This window comes from Penicillium riverlandense (assembly GCF_028828495.1).
Source record: "Penicillium riverlandense strain IBT 135883 chromosome Unknown utg000001l_segment0_segment0, whole genome shotgun sequence".
In the NCBI taxonomy this organism is placed as follows: Eukaryota; Fungi; Ascomycota; class Eurotiomycetes; order Eurotiales; family Aspergillaceae; genus Penicillium; species Penicillium riverlandense.
Window position 1 is genome coordinate 2,630,950 of NW_026643194.1, and position 19,256 is coordinate 2,650,205.

Consider the following 19,256-nt stretch of genomic DNA (forward strand, 5'->3'; position numbering starts at 1 on the left):
TTCTTCTTTTGATTGGGTCAAGCTTAAACGTCGGCATTGTGAACTAGAACTCCATACTACTATTAAAAGCTGTCTCTGTCATTCATTTCTCAGCTTTTCAGGCATGGCTGCGCTGGCCATGCTAGTTAGCCACGATACAAGTACAATAGCCACTATGAACGCGACTAAGCCCCAGAATATAACGGAGTTTGATATAATTGACAAGTAACCGTCTTAACTCCCAATGACCATAATATGTGTGTATGTGCAATTCCGCCGCTGTATATTCTGTGATCATTCATTCCAGCGGACTCGTGAATCCCAACAAATCCAGACCATCAAGTCCTGTCAAACCCATCAAAAATGTTTGATCATCGCTATGTAGTGCTGAAATAAAACTATTCTCCGCAGAATGGGCTTCATGAGAAAACGTCGTTTGCTGTGTGAAATTGTCCGAAAATGGGACCGTCGGCGGCACATCTGCACCATGGATTCCCCAGCTAGAGGAATTGACTGAAGGCTGAGGCAATGTCCATGTTCCATCTTGGGCCGTTATTTCCATGGTTGTTGTATGGCCTCCTCCCGATGCAGGTGTTGAATCTCCCTGGGGGATATTCTCTTGCTGCGTGAGCCACTCGGCCCATTGGCTATATTCGGATGTCGTATCTATTCCTCCAGTCACTTGAATGCTTTCCTGAAACGAAGACGTGTGATGTAGCTTTCTCGCAGCCTCATTCGCAATGGACTGCACAGCTTCAACAAATTTGACGCCCATCTTGGCTGTCATGTTCCCCGTTGCCATTTTTCGAAGGCAGTCCAGACCGAATGCTACCCTCGCGTGGTATGTCGAATCACGGACCAGTATTCCGGACACCAAGGTTACGATAGTCGCAATACTGCACCCTTGGAAATCTGTGAAGGAGAAACGAGTAATATTGCGAGTGTGCGTCAAGTTCTCAAACAGCTGGAGAAGCTTTCTTGCTGCCTTTGTGCAAGAAAGGGATAACTTATTGACTGTCTCGTTGATGTGTGGAGGCTGTGGTTTGGGATAGAAATAGGAGTTGAGGTTGGTTCGTACGACAGTGACAAGAAAAACCTTGCCCATAGAGATCCAGGCATAGTAGTAGTTCAGGTAAAGATGGAACACTGCACGATATTTTGAGTCCCTGGGGTCGATTTTCTCAAGTTTGAACTCTTGTGGTAACGATTTTTTCCACTGCTGAAGATCGGATTCACATTTTTCATAGCGTGTAAGCCTTTCCGTGTGCTTCAAGGGATCACTGCTTTGTCTCATTAGCATGTACAATCTCACATGGGAAAGGCAGACTTACGTTGGCTCTGCGATTTGATCAAGAATCTTTACCAGATGGATGAATGCCAGTTGAAACTGGAGATTATCGAACTTCTGAAGGCGGTCTAATGATCGGTTTGGTGATGGAAGGATCGCTGTGATCGTATCAGCGTTTATAGAACGAGGCCGGTTCAATTTAATAGTGGTGCATCTATTAGATGTCAGAATTAAACTTTTGAATCTGAAAATCTCCAGAAATAAACCTTTCGAGAGAGTAGATTGACCACCATAGGCGACGACGAACTTCTTTTTCACGTTCGTCGGTTGTTGGGTCATCTATGTCTTGATGAAGGTCGAAGGCTAGTGCCTTTCGCAAAGCCAATCCCATGTAAACATAGGACGATCCAATTGCACTTGCCGGCAACAGATACACGCTCAAAACCATGGGGGCCTGGATAGACCACAAGCTTGGTTTGTCAATTATATCAGGAATCAACGTCCTAGCGTGACAATAAAACACCCGACCAAGGTCCACGTTTTCCCGGTGGAGATCAGTGTCCAATCCCTCGGGTCTTTCAAGTGGTGTCCACTGGCTTCCTAACGCGAAGGCTGCCATAGCGAGGCAAACGAAGCTCGGGTCGCACCTTAAGTGTGAGTTCGAGTCAGTGTACAGTTGATCAATTTCCGCCAGAAACTGGGACTGATCAAAATAGAAGAACGCGTCTGTGGCATGCTTGATGAAGACGGACAGCAAGAAGTTGGCCACAGGCCGCGGAGGGAATGCCTTTACGACAAGACGAAGGCGTGCCAATTCTGACGGATGCGCCTCTTTTGGGCAAGTCATATGCTTTGATAAATTAGTCCATCGAGACTTCTATTGGGAGTAAACGGACAACCTACTGCTTGCATAGCCACCATGTCCTGTTCTTCTGGTGTAGTGTGCGGGTTGAGTGAAAACGCTTCTCGAAGGCGACAAAAAATGTTCGGCCATGGCAACCTTGTTGTTTGATCTACTATGACGTGTTTGGAAAGTTTTTGCGACAATGCCGATGCTGGGGAGAATACTTCTGGACTTTCGATGGATATGTTTTCCTCGGGTGCCTCTCTCGCATGGCCGTCGGAGGCGGATATGCCATGTTCACTTTGTGCTGACGATGGCGGCTCTTCATGGAATGACGGTGATGAAGGTGATCTTCCTCTGCTCCTGTGTAAGAAAGTGGGCCTCATTAATCTCACTGGGAAACATACTTCTCAAATCTGCAGCTCAAATTGTTTACGGAACATCGCTGGCATCTGCCGGGTGTGGACTCCACACACTTGCTCTTGCGAGTCTTGCAGCGATCGCACCTAAATTATACCGTTAGTAACCTCTTCCCTCTTTATTCTAGCGACAGGCATACGCGCGAGGTGCCCTCTTACGATTCTCATCAGGGACGCGCCGGCGGCGCCGCCTCCGAATTGCAGCGGGCGATTCCATCGCTGCGGCAGTGTGAAAAGGGATACCCCAAAACGGCGTGCGGGGAAGAAGTTAGCCGTGATATTCTTGTCGGGAATGTGTCCGAATAAACTCTAGAGATAAGCCTGGGGGAGAAGTGGGGAAAGGACTGTAACCTTTGCCGACGGGTCGGCTATCTGCCTCCGCCAGAGGTACAACTTGATATTGTTGCGTAGAAACTTTTTTGCATATTTGATATCATGATTTGATCAGCCTATGTAGTAGGCTGATTCCTTGTACCTGGATAACGCTCTTTCTATGAAACATTGGTCACGGAATAGAAAATATGAGCTAGCAGTGTATCAAAGGTCGCAAATATGTAGCTGACTCCCGCATAATCATTGATAGAGGGAACCAAGCTGACCAACTATATATATCCTTGATGGCGAAAACCCCTCCTATCATTTGTCGAGATGTTCATCATCAGCAGCTTCGGTCTTCGACTTTCCGTCTCACATTAGCCCATATAGTGGACTTGCCCTTTCTCAAATGCGGCAAATAAAAGGATCAACTATAATTGTCAGAAAGATGTCACGTCTGGCTTCTTACAATGGTAAGGCTATCATACTGCATCAATAAATCATCCACTGTGGTTGAACACTTATATTCTCACAGGGATATCTGCATCCTCAGGAAGCGCATTCCACCGACTTTTATAAACGCGGCCATCCTTCATCACCCCAAGAACATGTTCTTCAGGCCTGTCAAACACAGTGACATCCTCCAGAGGGTTTCCGTTTAGTATCACGACATCAGCGATGAACCCTTCCTTAAGCTGGCCAATGGAGTTCTCCCAGCCCATCATCTTTGCTGGGTTCACAGTGGCGCTGCGCAGGACCTCTAGCGGAGAGAGAATCTGAGCACGCAGTGAAAACTCATGAGTCTGAGCCGAGCCCAGTGGACCTAGCAGGTCGGAGCCATAGCACATGGTGACTCCAGCCTCAGAAGCAGTTTTCAAAGCCTCCAGTCCAGATTTAAGTACCTGTGAGTTCTTGATTTGAGACTCCGGGGGCAAGTAGCCCTGCCAGCGATCTGAAGCCATTTGGGCATATGCGATAAGTGTTGGGGTCAGGTAGACACCCTTCTCCGCCATGAGGTGTGCAGTGGGTGGGTCGACAAAGTTGCCATGTTCGATTCCCCGGACACCATTATCAATGCAGTGTCGAATGGCCTTAACAGTGTATGCGTGGGCAGTCACAAACGTCCCAGCATTGCTTGCACACTCGACCATGGCCTGGATCTCGCCGGCGGTGAATTGGAGGTGCTCCAGCTTGTCGGTTGGAGACGCTACGCCCCCGGATCCCATGATCTTGATAAAATCTGCACCACAGCGGATTTCTTCGCGTACAGAAGCCATGCACTCGGGTACCCCGTTGCACAAACGTCCCAAGTGATTGTTACTATGCAGGCCGCCGCAACACTCGGTTGGTTCGTGCGAGCCGCGGAGATCCCCATGCCCACCAAATTGAGAAAGAGCATGTCCAGAAATAAAAACACGAGGACCTGGAAATACACCATCCTCAATGGCTTCTTTCAGGGCGAGTTGAGCACCTCCGCAGTCACGAATACTGGTAAAACCGCGGTGAAGCATCTGGGCAGCGGAATAAGGCTGTCGAAGGAGATGTACATCATTAGGATTGCCAAAGGCTTTGGAAAGATCGCCAAATCCCGGAACAGCGCATAGGTGAACATGGGCATCAAAAAGACCGGGGCAGAGGTATCGGCCCTGACAGTCGACAATCGTGAGATCTGTTGGCAGGGGCTCAGGGATTGATTGGGTTATGGAATGGATTTTCCCCTTGCGTGTCGTGAGGGATGCGTTTTCCACGATTGTACCCGCCTGCACGTCGACGATGTTGGCGTTTGTGAACAGATAGCCCCGCGGAGCCGGGCGAAGCCAGGGCTTAATGTCGGAGCCGGGAACCTGGCTGCGTTGGGTCATTTTCACAGTTGTCATGGCACCAAGGATTTTGAAGATATTGCAGAAGAGATAATGTAAGTCCCCATGCGATTTAAAACGAGCTAATCTCCAACTTCTATCGCGCCCCCGTAAGGGCGGCAATCTGCCCAGCCACATTACCGATACGCTCGCCCTATCCGATGGCCTCACATCGGCTGCATGTACGCATTCTCCACCAGCCTGGTCAACGAAGCCTATCTTTGCCCAATAAAGATATCTCCATGACCTGTGCGCGGGGAGATCTAGGGGAACCGATTATAACAAACAGAGTTTCACCCCCTGTGATGTCGCTGTGCCCTTTCCTTCTCCTAGCTCTCTCCCTGGAGACCCAACTTAGCCTCTAAATAAAAAAATTTCCTGATCATTACTTTCCATATCTCAATCCGATGGAGGAAACAAAGGTCCCCGTGTCAAACGACGATGGCCAACATGCGGCTGGTGAGACCCTCGACTTCAGCGAGGGATACACTCCAGCGGAAGAGAAGGCAGTCTTGCGGAAAATTGATATGGTTATTCTGCCATTTGTGAGAGCCGAAAATAAAGCCATTTGCGAAACTGGATGCGTTGGCTGATCGGACCACAAGATGTGCTTCGTCTTCTTTCTGCAGTATCTTGACAAACAAAGTCTCAGTTATGCCGCAGTATTTGGTCTGATGGAGGATCTCGACATGACGAGCTCGCAATATTCCTGGTGCACCTCAATCTTCTATGTCGGCCAACTAATTTCTGAATATCCCTTTATTTACCTCATGAGTCGGCTTCCCCTGACAAAATTCGTCGGGTCCACCGTGTACGGCTGTCTCTTCTTCATAAATTCATTTCTCGCTAACAAGGGTTCACTAGCATTGTTTGGGGAATCATCTGCATGTGCCTTGCTGCACCGAAGAATTATGCCGGCTTTGCTGCTGTGCGATTTTTACTCGGTTTTAGTGAGGGTGCTGTCTCCCCTTCCTTCGTGACTATCACATCCATCTGGTACCGTAAAAAAGAACATACTGTTCGCACCGCTCTCTGGATTAGCATGAATGGTCTTGCCCAGGTAATGGGGTGCTTGGTAATGTACGGAATTGGCAAAAATACATCTCTATCAATTCAGCCGTGGCGCGTGTTGTTCATCATCTGTGGTGCGCTGACTGTTGTCGCTGGAGTTGGATTTTTTATTCTGGTACCCGGTGGGCCCAAGGATGCCTGGTTCCTGAACGCGCGCGAGAAAGAAGTATTATCTCTCCGCATGGCTGAAGACCGTGACGGTGGCGACAAAACTTCATTTTCGGTTTCTCAAATGAAGGAAACACTGTTGGATCCAAAAGCGTGGTCCGTCTTCTGGTTCGGTGTTTTGGTGACGATGCAGTCTCCAGTGCTGACCTTTGCAACGCTTGTCATCGAGTCAATTGGCTATGGCAAGCTTGAAACAATGCTGTACACTGCCCCGTCAGGTGCTGTCCAAATCACACTTTTATGGATCGGTACTGCGCTGGTCTTTTTCTTTCCCCGCCAGCGGACGCTAGTCGTTCTAGCACTCATCGTACCTCCCTTTATTGGCTGTGTATTCCTCTTGAAGCTCACTGTGTCCGCCGAATGGGGTTTAATTGTCGCCGCTTGGTTGGTAAGCTGTTATTACTCTCTCGAAAAATTGCATCTATTGACTTTCAGCGTACAGTCCTCTTGCATCACAGCTTCCATGTCGGTGCTTCTCTCACTCGCTGCGTCAAATGTCAAGGGTAATACCAAACGTGCTATTGTCAATACCATGTTCTTCATCGGCTACTGTGCTGGCTGTATAGGGTCTCCCCAGCTATGGACCCACAACCCTCGGTATACCGAAGGTGTGATCACTGGCATTGTGACTTGGTGTCTGCTTTTTTTGACAGTGATTATTTACCGCTTTCTATGCATGCATGATAATCAAAAGCGAGATGTCGATGCCAACGCAATTTCTGTTGACACCACGAGGCGAGAAGTTGCGCTTGATGAGAACGGATTACCGAAGGCTGATCTGACGGATAAGGAAGATCGCCAGTTCAGATATTCATGGTAGGTGCGAAGATACTCTTGACTTTGACAAGAAACGCAGTATTGCAGTATCTGCTGAAGGTTGGTACATACGATTGAATATTCTACGGACTAATAACATGTGCATTTCCAAAGAGACATAATGCAACAAAAATGCTAGATAAGGCATTCCAATGTGTATTTTGGCTCTAACTTGAAATTCCACCCGCTCTATCTGTTCGAAGTGGTCGAATATGACTATTACAGGTCACCAGACAGAATCTAGTTTTGATTATTGGCACTTATGCCGCGATTTGTTTTTGTTGTTGTTGTTGGTTGACATACTCTGGGTTTACTGCTCCATGCTTTTGTGTCAGTTTGGCTTGATTTGGTCACTCGCTCGACCAATGACAAGAAATGCCAGAAATATCCCTGTCTGTAAACCAAATTTAACATGCCAAATCTCCGCTGTTTTTTGTCGAATAGCTAGTATTCCGACCAAATTAGAGCGCGCTTAATTCTTGGGCTGTCTCGGCGAGCATGTCCAACACTGGTTTTTGCACGCATTTAACACTCCTAGTAAGGAAAAAAGACAACTGTAAACAACCCTTGGTATGTCTATCCATTCTCATAGAGATAAAAATTGCTCGCCTATTTGTAACCACATGCGTTGATGTCTCCTAATCTCAAAATACAGAACACTCAGTCTATGCCGATCTGGACGACGAATCACGACATTTTTAAAAACTTTTTCACTCGCCTTTAGGGCGTTTTGGTACAAGTGTTTCCAACTGGGGAAAGTATGGTCAAACACATGGGCCATTTGGCAGGGATCCCATTCCAACTTTTATGGCTGTAAAGGTCAAAGAGGGCGTAGAATGTTGAGGTCTCGCTATGGGAGATATGCAACTTTAAAAAAAAGGTTAAAAAAGGCGAGATTGTAATTGATCAGAAAAGTGGTTTCGTTAGAAGATAGCAAGAGAGCAAGGGGTAATAGTACAGGAAGTATGTGCGCTAATCTGAATTTGTCGTTGAACAAACACACAGTTGTCCTTTGTGAGAAGAGATTGGTCCTTTGCATATTCCTAATTTCAACAACGAGGCATCAGCGTTTTTGATTGACTACTGGTCCGTAAAAGAAGTATTGTCTCCAGGGTATATGCCATCTCTAGAACATGGCGAGACGTTGCTGGAACCGCCTTCTCGATTAGGGCTAGCTCATCGAAAAACCGCCAACTATTGGATAAAAACAAGCGGAAGAATGTCCCTGTGTTGAGGAATGGATGGCATGTACCCGCGTGAGAATACCGCCTTTACGTAGAATGTTGAATTAGCATATAATTGTGGAATGATAATCCTTGGCAGCACTCAGAATGGCGGAAATATCTCTCAAATGATTGAGACGAGAGGACCGTGGGTCAAGGAAATGACCAAAAAAATTACTTAAGATGGTGTTTCCTGGCCAGAATTGATTTTCGCTACTATACCAATATCTTTCTTCTTTGGCCTTACTTTTTTCTTCTCAAAAACATCAGCCGTCACCATGCGTCTCAATACTCTTTCCGTTCTTACTTTCATCTCTACTGTTGCTGCCATGCCGCCGGCTTTTGGCCACAGCAATGGTATGGGTAATATGGGCAACACCGATGGCCTCTTCCCTGTGCCTGACGATATGACGATCGACCAGGCGCAGGCCAAGTGCGGTAACGAAGCCCAGCTCTCTTGCTGCAACAAGGCTAGGTATGCCAAAGACACCACGGATGCCGAAAAAGGTATCCTAGCTGGTGCTCTGAGCAACCTCATTAGCGGTGGCTCTGCTTCTGAAGGAGTGGGTCTGTTCCAGGAGTGCTCGCAACTGGATCTTCAGAGTATGTCGATCAACTTCTAAGAAAACTATATAAAGCTAATCCCTTTTAGTTCCAATCCTCATTGGCATTCCGCTCCAGGACCTGGTCAAGAAGAAGTGCCAGCAGAACATCGCGTGCTGCCAGAACTCTCCATCTAGTGCAGTAGGTACATCATTGCTAGTAGTCAATGCAATGGCTAACAGTTTTAGGACCACGATGGGGTTGGCGCTGGTCTGCCTTGTATCACTCTTGGTGCCCTGCTCTAAGGGCATCCCTATTGATGGATGCTATATGTCTGAATAAGAGCAAATGGAATGACTTTAGTCTAGTTTCAATTCTAATCTTTTACCTTTATTCTTTATTGGGACCAGTTCAGTAAACACCTTTGCATTATGTGTCGGAAAGCTTGTCACTTCGCAGCTGGGATACCTCACTCCTACGTCTTCGAATTCTCTGAGTTGTATGAGGCTCGAACGACTATTTCGCAGGACTAATCAGGCAGGGTCGCATAGAATACTTTTCTTGGAAGGAGCCCACGTCTAGCTCCCACTCCCACCGCTTAGTCTTATCTTTGGTTATCATGTCTTTGTCTGTGGAATTCGACTTACAAAGAGATTTTCGCCACTCAGGAACGGTACTCTAGATCAAAAAGCTAGCCGCTAATTCAGCGCAAGCGGTTGACGAATTCCATACCAACAGACCAAAAACAACCTCCAAAATAAATCCAAATATGCCCACTGATGGAACTGAAACATGATGAGAGACCTGATGCATAGATGAAAGAAAAGAAACAATGTCGGCGCCAGAGCCAGATTCGATCATATTGAAGGATACCACTACCGCCAGGATTGACAACGGTGATGTCACCAAAATAGATAGCTGTATTGAATACAGTAGTTAGTTATGGCAACACACTTGAACTAGGCGTCATGAACAGTCATAGAAAAGGACACTTGCCAGACACTTTCCCGATGACTAGTCCTGATGGCTCAGACTAAGTGCGTTGGCCAGGCTCAGCTGTTTGCCCACCAAACTTAACTTACGGCTTAGTAGGAATTTCAATATAGAATTAGGGAATTTGGCCTCATTTTATGGTATATATTCCCTAACCACCCTTGAAAAAACGATGACATGCAACCGTAAGGTACCATACGCTTAGCCGTACTTTACTTCTCAGCGGAATAGGGATGCAGTATTTCAGTGTTCATCCGACCGACCTAGCGATTGATTAGGCCCTAGACCATAGGCTCTCGAGAGTCCGTATGGCTTTATTTTGAGATTGCCCTCTAATTTCTCTTCCGAGATTGCAAGACTAGAACTTTGGTTGAAACTGGTTTTCCATGGTTCGTTCCATTGGCGCTTTACTTAGCATGCCTAGAACTACTAGACTTAGTCGACCTATGCTCTCTGCTTCCCTCTGATTATAAATAGAATGTTACACGTAAGCGTATCTCCCCTCTGCATCCGTTTCTTCAGTTTTATGTTTGAGGCATTCCGAAGCTACGGACGTAACACCGGGGGCTGGATTCTAAATGGGGTTGAGTACAATATATCGATGTTATGGCAACCATCCTTCTAACGTCACTGGTGAATTTTTTTTCTTTTTTTTTTTTTTTTTTTTTTTTTTTCTTTTTGGATAACTCCTTCGTCTATCACATTTCTAACGGGGCTGATGGGCCAAATAAGAACAACGAAAATCGGGCAGTTACAGCTTCGAGACGCAAGGGACAAGACGCGAGTGCAGGGGCAAGATGAATACAAATTGCAATATTGTGTGTATATATATAATGTTGCTTTGGGTTCCAGCGGTAGCGACAATTTAGTTTGGTTACTGGTATGAAACGCGGAATTTTAAAAGGCCCCTGGAGTAAAATTGCTGCAAGCCAAACATTCCAACAAGATACAGAGCTCACCGTAAATGAATAATCGCTCTGAATTTCACGCCCCCCAAAAAAATAGGGAATTTGAAACCATATGAAGTTCAAGCCGACTAATAATTACGCATCTACATAGCCATCGTTGACGTTGAATGTGAAACAACTGCATATCGTAAAACGAAGCTAGCGAAGATATTCTCTAACTCTAGACACCCACTTCGGACTCGAGTATGTATTCGATGAGCTTGGAGACATATTAAAATATAAGAATCAAACAGATCTTCGAAGTAATATTTGTGATAAAATCACTAACGAGAGGTGAGAAAGGTAGAAACAAAGGAAAGATGGATGGACCGATCGCCGACCCTTCGCCTCCACAGTTTGTGGCCCTCAAAGGCTGAGCCTCTTAGATCAGGGCACCAAGAGCCACGCAAGGCAGACCAAGGCCAATCAGGTCGTCGCTCTAAAGAATCATTAGCCATTGCATTGACTTCTAGGAATGATGTACCTACCGCACTAGAAGGAGAGTTCTGGCAGCACGCGATGTTCTGCTGGCACTTCTTCTTGATCAGGTCCTGGAGCGGGATACCAATGATCGGAACTAAAAGAGATTAGCGTTATGTGCTTTTCTTAGAAGGTAAACCACATACCCTGAAGATCCAGTTGCGAGCACTGCTGGAACAGACCCAATCCCTCGGAACCAGAGCCACCGCTAATGAGGTTGCTCAGAGCACCAGCTAGGATACCATTTTCGGCATCCGTGGTGTCTCCAGCGAATGTAGCCTTGTTGCAGCAAGAGAGCTGAGCTTGGTCACCGCACTTGGCCTGGGCCTGGTGGACCGTCATATCGTCAGGCACCTGGAAGCGCACGTCGGAGTTGCCCTTGTTGGCCATACCATTGGCGTTGCCAACCATGGGAGGGGACGGAGGCAGTGCCACCGCGCTCGCCACGAGAGCCATCAGGGTGAAGAGTTGCATTTTGAGAGGTGAGGGTAGAATGAATGCGTTTGCAGAGGAGAAGAGTGGTTGGTGTTCTATGTCTGCGTCGAACGGGAGTTTAAATAGTCTTTCCCAGCATTCCACCCAGCCCTTTGAGGTCAGTTTGTCTTGCTCTATGGCATCTAGTCCCATTCCAGACTGTTGCAGCCGCCCATTTTTGATTATGCCGATCGAAGTCACTGCTCTCAAGCCCGCTGGATGTTACTAGTACACATAGACATTCTGCGGAACATTTTCTTCCCTCTTGCCCAACGTCTGATCTGTTCGTAACTGAGCTTTGGTCCAATTTCAGGCTATTTTTCTAATATTCTCCTTTCTTCTTTTGATCAGGTTTATGTCTTGTATACAGGATATCACATTCTGTTCGAGCAAACCCTTGAAAATCTACATTCTTGCAAGGACTTTATATATGAACTACTTCCCCGTACCACACCAGACATGGTAAATCACATACGCAGTGGATTATCTCCTTTTCATCTCCGGCACGCGGATCGCATGCTCAGCATTCCGATACCCTTCCCAGCATGCCAACTATCAGAACAAGTCCCTTGATTCGACGCCCCTCTCCTTATCCCTTTCCACTACTAAATAAGCTATTTGATCCGTAAAGGGAGTATCGTCACTTGGGTACATTCCGCCCGTGGCACATGGAAATTCTGCCCTTCGTTTGATTTGTTCTAAATGATCGCCGAGTATAGGGATATGTAGGCGGGCGGCGATAGGCTTCAGCATAATAACTGTGCCAGTCGCAGAAAGCAACGAAATAACACCTCCTGCTCTATCGTCATCAAATGATGTTTGTCCCTGTTTGTTTTTCTCCTTTTGTCCTTTTTGCGGATGTTATGAGGCCATAGCTTTCTTTGTGAAGGACCAGTGTAACAGGCCACTTTCATGATCCCACCATGTTGATCAGGGTGGTCTGTGAGTTTCAGATCAAATCAAAATATCCCTGTCAAGTCCCGCTTAAAGAAAGCGGACGTACAAGAATACATACCAGCCAAATGACCTAGCTGTAACCAGCTACCTAGGCCAAAAATCCGCCGATCACTGGAGCCAATACTGGGCCCGGGCAGATTCCTGTAAAGAAAGCGGACGGTAATGTTTTCCCGATCCTGCAAGGAAACCCTGTTAGAGATACTTCGACCTCCTGCATTCATTGTTGTGGCACCAAAACAGCCTGATAGGAATCGAAAGATGACCATAGCAGTCAGATTCGGGGAAAGGGCACATCCAATTCTGGACCCCAGGAAGGTCACATTTCAAGAATTTTTGTAAACGGTGCTTCGAATGTACATCTCTGACATCAGCATTATGAGCATTGGACCAAAGGAAAAGCCTAAGACAAATCTGGACAGAATGAAGTATGCCAATTGCTTGCTACCACTTCCAAGGTCTGCCATCTTCAAGTTGACGGCTGGCATTATGACGGAGGGTGCCAAAGGTGATTGAATAAAGCAACATAGACCTAGGTTTTCCGTATTCTTTTTCTACGGATTTTTAAATGCATCGCGATGCATCGCATGCAGATCATAAGGAATGGAAAATGAAACCAGGAATCAAGGTTAAGCACGTATCGATTGCACAAAATAAGGCTTCGAGAAGTTTAACTTTATATTAGACTCTAGAATTAAAACATAAATGCGACAAACCTGATCATGACGGACAGCCAAAAACTACCAATTTGTTTCGAAGAGGCTACGACGTTAGTCGGGGTGGGTGATGAACTCGCCGAACTGGATGTTTTGGTCCCATTTCGCGCGAATTGAGTCTTAGCAGTGGCAAACCCATGATACCATCTTGAATATTGTAGTCCGCATAGAGGCCATGAAAAAATGCTACCATATGTTAGCTACGAGATTATCAGAGCGATATCAGAGCGAAATCTTTAGGTGCCAGACATACGCCGACCAACTATCCACAAGGTGAGATATAAAGGAACAGTAGCACCGAAGAGAATGGCCGTACGATTTGTGTTTCCGTTTTTGACAGCAATCGACTGCTCAGGTTCAATGTCAAAGGTGTACTCTTGTGGTTGATACTTGCCACGTTGGTTTTTAAGCCACAGACATATTTTTCAGGAACGGAATGTTGAAACAGACGTCGGTGGCTGATCACAGGGGAAGTCTCCAGTGACAATGGCCCAACCCATATGTGGTGTTATGTATCACTGGCTGGAAGGATATATCATTAAAGATTGCCAGACCATCATCCAGGGGGACTATATATCATGTCTTAGCCATGCCAACTTGTGTGAAGAACGGGCGAGCACGTGGCCAGTAATAGTGACTGTTCCAGTATCCAACGATTCCGTCATCTGGGATTTTGGCAGCACCCTTCGCGGAACGAATAGTTCAAGTAGAACTCAAGGGCCCAGATGAGACGGTGCCATTGCACAGGCCACCAGTGATTTTAACGAAATTACAGCTTGTATTAGCTGCCGATCCTTCATCTAGATAGAACACCAAAGAATAATGAAGTTACACAACCACGCCGTTCCCGACCCACCATTCTTTGCAGTGCCATAAGATTTGCCAAATTGCAAATGAAGATTGGTTGACTTGGGCCCCTTTTGTAAAGACTTGGATTTACAGTTACATCAGATGGACCGGTATCGATCAACATGCTTAAGTTTTACAAGTTTCCAATGTCGAAGGTGCCGAACCAGAAACCCTATTATAATAGTGAGTAACCGAGCTCAGAATTTGATGGAAATACCATACAGTTGATTCTGAGATCTCTTAAATACCATATTTATTCCGACGAACCATTGACTCGGGGAGGAATGGGATTGGAAGCAATTGATGAAACCGGCTCGTAAAGACGCAAGCCCAAGTGTGTCAATAAACAGAAGTTGCTTGCAATCTCTTGAAAGAAATACTATGTCCTGCTCTGAATATAACTTTTGAAGGGAAGATATTGCAAAGTGTAAGGAATCCATTGCTATTATATATATCAGGCTACCGGTGCCAAGCAGACTCCCAAAAAAAAAAAAAAATTCATTAACTAAGCACCTTATACGTATTATTTGCCTGAAATTTTGCTTCTAGACTAGAATGCTATAGTATTTCCGGTTTCTGTAGATCTTAAGCCTCTGCTCCCCAGACAATAAGCTCGACGGGGACCGAGAAAGTAACATCCCGTGACGACTATTCCGATCGCATACTCCAACCCAAACAGGACTAGACACATGCCGCTACAGCCTTGACTGCCTGGAAAAGCTAGAATTAAATCAACCAAGGGCCGGCCCTTCTTTGAATTCATTATGTTAAAGCTATGTATATCTATTTGCGTCGGCTTTAGCGCCCTCATCGTTCGTATCCTCGGGAACGCTAATCAAAGCAGATTTAGCGCTGCATTACACTGCCAACGCCCAAACGGTTTCCCTGGAGCTTCAAGCAACCTTAAAATTGTCTGCTGGGGAACGGCCTGATAAGTTTACCTGCCAGAGTTGAGTACTTTATCGCTCCATTTAAGAGTAGTGAGGGTCTTTGTTGAAGAAGCGCTTGTTCGTAGTTAATTTTAGGAGGGTGATTTGAACCCACCACAAGTTGCAGACATAAATCTTGATCTAAGTATTTGAATGGCAAAGTATACATTTCGTACCCTATCGGAAAAGAACAGATATCATCATTCATAACCCCATGCTCCCTTCCTTGAAAAGCAAATGCAACCTTTAAACCAACCCGGAAGGCAAGATAGGAGCCCAGAAAACAGAATACATGGTGTCACTTCACATCTCTTCGTAGACACAGTCTGGGTGCATGACGTAGAGGATCTTGTTCTGGTTCGCACTCGACTCTTCGGAATCCATGAGACCCGAGCCAGTGATACGCAAAAGCAATTTGTCCTGCAGGGATCGTCAGTCAGCATATTAGAAGTGCAAGAAAGGTTAAAGGAACTCACCTTCACCATGCGCTTTAGGACCTTCGCGGTCAAACCGCGCTCGGAGTCGTAATCTTCTTTGGTGTTCAGTTGATTCTCAATCTGCTCCAAGTACCAGAGCACAAGATCTTCTTGCTCGACCCCCTCGCCAGAGTTCTGCTCATCTTCATGAACACGACGCAGGATCAGGTTCATGATCGTATTGTATTTGTCCCAGGTGATCTTCGTCTTCTGGCGTTCTGGCTGAGCCTGCTGCTGCTCTGCATCATCGCGCATGGGGCTGTCCCCGTCACGGTCACGATCTTGGTCGGCCATCTCTTGGTCGTCATCACCGTTAGCTGCACGAGTCGGTGCTTCATCCTCGTCCACTTCGACGTCGTCCTTCTCAACCGTCACAATACTCTGGCGGAGGAGATCGTAGGCCTCAACCACAAACTTGGGAATGACTTCCTCGACACAGTTGGCCTTGGCAACAGCCTCAGACAAGCGAATCAGGGACTCGAGCTGACGGACGGTGATGCGGTATGACGAGCGACCCATGCCTCCCTGCGCGTCATTGGCACGGAGCTCCTTGTATTTTTCCACTAAGAGGGCCTTGGCCTCATCCGTGAAAACAGGGCGGAACGTCCGCGCAAACCGGATATAACGCTGCAGCTGCTCGGTGCTGAGCTCAGGCTCGACGGCGTCATCGCGATTCATGTGCACGTTAACAATGTGGTCGGCCAGGTTGCGATCCACCGCCTCTTTGGGCTCATCACGGATGACGAAGAACACATCGAAACGACTCATGATCGGAGCGCTGAAGTTCAAGTTTTGACGCAGGGTTAGTTTTGGGTTGTATCGGCCGCCGATTGGGTTAGCGGCGGCAAGAATGGATGCGCGGGCATTCAGGGTGGTGTGAATGCCAGCTTTTGCAATGGAGATGGTCTGTTGCTCCATTGCTTCGTGGATGGCGACCTGATCGGCGATGTCCATCTTGTCAAACTCATCAATTGCGCAAATACCACCGCCGTTCTAAAAGAGCATATCAGAAATTGGGCTTTTGGAGAGGCGGGGCGAAATTAACATACTGCAAGCATCAGAGCACCTGCCTCGATGGTGAACTCTCCAGTCTCGGCATCCTTGACGACCGACGCAGTCAAACCAGCAGCCGACGAAGCCTTACCACTGGTGTATACCGCGCGAGGATGCAAAGAGCAGATGTATCTGAAAAGAGTGCATTAGAATTCAACCATTCCTGAATGGTTAGGTATGACTTACTTCAAAAACTGACTCTTACTGGTGGACGGGTCACCAACAATGCAGACGTTGATATCACCACGCAGTTGCATGCTCTCCCGCTCCGTCCTTTTGCTGACACCACCAAGCAGCTGAAGGAGCAAGCCCTTCTTGATTTGCTTATGACCAAAGATCATGGGCGCGATCGAATCCACCAATCTGGCATAAATGCGGTCGGTATGCACGAGCTGTTTCAAATCTTGGACTTCAGCGGGTGTGAGGTTTTGAAGGAACGCTTCCTGCGCATCCTCTCCCGGGATATCTGATTCCTGGGTTTGGTTCAGAGAAGCCAGGATGTTGTCTGACTGGCCACTCAGCTGCTGCTCTGGCTTCTGCCCGGGTGTTGTGGTGTCCGGGGTCACCATACAGGCAAGGAAGGCGAGTCGGTAGGTGAGGTCTCGAACACCCAGGGCCTTCAGACCGGACACTCCACCACCACCAACCTCGGTGCTGCGGAAAGCGCCATTGTCGCGAACCGCTTCTGGGCGCACACCGGGCAGGCCTAGTTGACTCACATCGGGGACCACGATCAGGGTACCTGTGAAAATGCACCGTTCACCGGCCTTGGCGCGGTCGACCATCTCACCACGGAGGATGATATCCATGGTGCGCGGCATGCTACCGGTGGGGATTTCGTGGGACGATTCCTGCAGCTTGACTTTCTGCCAATCCACAAATGTACTCTTCCCGATATCTAGACGCCACCCAACGCGGTTCCCGCAGGTTTTGTTGGGGCACTCGCTCGGTTCTGTGTATTTGAAGGTCTGCTCAACATTCTGGACCACGGACCTGCAGCCCTCACAGATGAAAGTTCCCAGATACAGTTCCGGCCGGATTTCAGAGGTCCGGGTGACCGTTCCCGAGACCGATAACAGCTTTCCGATCTGCGCCGTTCGAAGCTGCCGCAGTCTGGAGACCAGGGGCAGGTTGTAGAATGCCAAAGAAAACAGCCGGTCGGTCTGTTGGTGACGCGTCTTCTGGCGGATACGCTGATCCAGATCCGATTTATCAGACACATTCGCAAACGCGGTGGTATCGGAAGTGCTCGCCGCCGAAGAAGCGCTGCCGTTGAGGCGGTGGGAGAGGAAGTATTCCGGCTCGTACTTGGCAATCAGGTTGTGCAGAGCCTTGGTCAAGAAGGGCTGGAAGCGGTAGTACTGGCTGGCAATGGCGTCGGCCAGAATTGGGTTTGGGAGGGATGTCAGATGGGTGAAATCCACGTAAAGGGTCGACAGTTCGAATTTCTTCATCCCCTTGATCTGCGACACGTAATATTGAGGGCTCAGTCGCTGGGAGGACGTTGGGGGCGCGGAGGAGGATGGTTCTTCGATAAAGGTTTCGAGCAACTCCTCGAATGCCTGCTGCACTTTCTCACCGGCCTCATCGATCACGGGAGGCGGACCGGCAGCATAGGGGTTTCGAAGCCGATTGACAGTCGAGCTGCCGGTGCCGACCACTTGGTCATCGGGGAAGGCATTCATATCACTCATGGGGCCATTGCTCTCGGAGCGTCGCGAACTGGGCAGATGGTCGGACTGGATATTATTCTGGCGGCCCGTTGCGGAGCCCAGCTCCGATTGGAGCACTGCATCGAAAAGAGAAGACATGACGAGCAACCAGGAATCGGTCGCTGGTCCAGGAGGGAGTAAACAGGGATGGAGGGGGTTGATGGAAGGGAAGAGTGGATGGGTAGAGAAAAACGGGAACACGCGTCGCGTCTCTGGACCCGCGTTCGGGACGTGTTAAGTGGTGGGGAACGAGCTAACCACTTTAAGCAGTGCCTACTGGATTGGATTTGATTATGTATTTCAACACATATTCGCCATAGATCGAACACACGAGGTCTCAGGAGAGCAGGGAGTATTGACCGGGAAGCTATTAGTGGTCCTCAGTGAGACATAGGCATGCCGTTGTTGGCAGTACACATCCATCCGGGATAAACTTTATGATTCAAACCTGTTTAAACAATCTAGAATAAAAGATAATACCTAATACTCGTCGAGCCCGGTAGTAATGTTCGTGGTTATTGATCGTCACTCTCCCCGAATTCCTGAATGGTCCTCGGGTCAAAATAAAGTTCGTGAAGCTGCTCCTACCCCATCACCCGGATAGCGTACAGGACATGGCCCGCATTGTACATTTGTTTCTCCGTCACCGCTAGAGTGCCCGTGCCGTAGAGGACCTGTCCACAGCGTGAGAGTGTCGCATTCTCAAACACAGAAGCCATTTGCGATCTATTCCAATGGTGATAACCTTTTTGTTGACCTGCGCCAAGCCGGCTTCGCTAGCCATCCATTTCTTATAACAACTTATTAAGGCGCGCGTCGACATACTGATTGATCCACTGGCACACTGCCGAGCTGTGCTGGGCATCTGTGTACATATCAGTCACGGGTGTTTGCAGGTTTAGAATATACATGCCTTTCGCTCGTCGATGTCATTCATAGGTCGACTTTGGCATGCGTGAGGTAGTACTTTGTAAGTCCACCGAAACTTTCTGGACCCCTCCGGCAAGGGACTTTTGTAGATCCTCGGGTCTAGCATTAGGGCGGGTAACAGCTTCGATGAGCTCCACTAGCAAGTTGCAGAGACTTTCACGTAAACTGTGGAGAGTGTGATAACGGCTAGCTTTGCATCTAGGCAGAGCCGGAAAGAG

General features: G+C 47.7%; 6 protein-coding genes across 6 annotated transcripts; 2 read left to right on the top strand and 4 right to left on the bottom strand.

The window, feature by feature from the left end:
* Positions 1-277: 277 nt before the first annotated feature.
* N7474_001076 (fungal specific transcription factor domain-containing protein) lies at positions 278-2,747 on the bottom strand (the record flags this gene model as incomplete). The annotated part of the gene is made up of 7 exons (XM_057192491.1): positions 278-1,259; positions 1,311-1,481; positions 1,534-2,117; positions 2,171-2,474; positions 2,519-2,527; positions 2,588-2,617; positions 2,671-2,747. 7 exons carry the CDS (start codon positions 2,745-2,747, stop codon positions 278-280), a joined length of 2,157 nt encoding a protein of 718 aa, XP_057057444.1.
* Positions 2,748-3,366: 619 nt separating this feature from the next.
* N7474_001077 (metal-dependent hydrolase family protein) lies at positions 3,367-4,707 on the bottom strand (the record flags this gene model as incomplete). Its single annotated transcript, XM_057192492.1, has 1 exon — positions 3,367-4,707. The coding sequence occupies one exon, from the start codon at positions 4,705-4,707 to the stop codon at positions 3,367-3,369; it is 1,341 nt and encodes a 446-aa protein (XP_057057445.1).
* Positions 4,708-5,111: 404 nt separating this feature from the next.
* On the top strand, positions 5,112-6,763 carry N7474_001078 (uncharacterized protein; the record flags this gene model as incomplete). Its single annotated transcript, XM_057192493.1, has 4 exons — positions 5,112-5,249; positions 5,310-5,515; positions 5,569-6,331; positions 6,386-6,763. 4 exons carry the CDS (start codon positions 5,112-5,114, stop codon positions 6,761-6,763), a joined length of 1,485 nt encoding a protein of 494 aa, XP_057057446.1.
* A 1,497-nt stretch (positions 6,764-8,260) lies between these two features.
* Positions 8,261-8,830, top strand: N7474_001079 (hydrophobin family protein; the record flags this gene model as incomplete). Its single annotated transcript, XM_057192494.1, has 3 exons — positions 8,261-8,585; positions 8,635-8,726; positions 8,774-8,830. The coding sequence occupies 3 exons, from the start codon at positions 8,261-8,263 to the stop codon at positions 8,828-8,830; spliced, it is 474 nt and encodes a 157-aa protein (XP_057057447.1).
* A 2,017-nt stretch (positions 8,831-10,847) lies between these two features.
* On the bottom strand, positions 10,848-11,419 carry N7474_001080 (hydrophobin family protein; the record flags this gene model as incomplete). The annotated part of the gene is made up of 3 exons (XM_057192495.1): positions 10,848-10,904; positions 10,954-11,042; positions 11,092-11,419. The coding sequence occupies 3 exons, from the start codon at positions 11,417-11,419 to the stop codon at positions 10,848-10,850; spliced, it is 474 nt and encodes a 157-aa protein (XP_057057448.1).
* A 3,751-nt stretch (positions 11,420-15,170) lies between these two features.
* On the bottom strand, positions 15,171-18,207 carry N7474_001081 (MCM DNA helicase complex subunit MCM6; the record flags this gene model as incomplete). The annotated part of the gene is made up of 4 exons (XM_057192496.1): positions 15,171-15,287; positions 15,344-16,336; positions 16,393-16,528; positions 16,583-18,207. 4 exons carry the CDS (start codon positions 18,205-18,207, stop codon positions 15,171-15,173), a joined length of 2,871 nt encoding a protein of 956 aa, XP_057057449.1.
* Between the last annotated feature and the right edge of the window lie 1,049 nt (positions 18,208-19,256).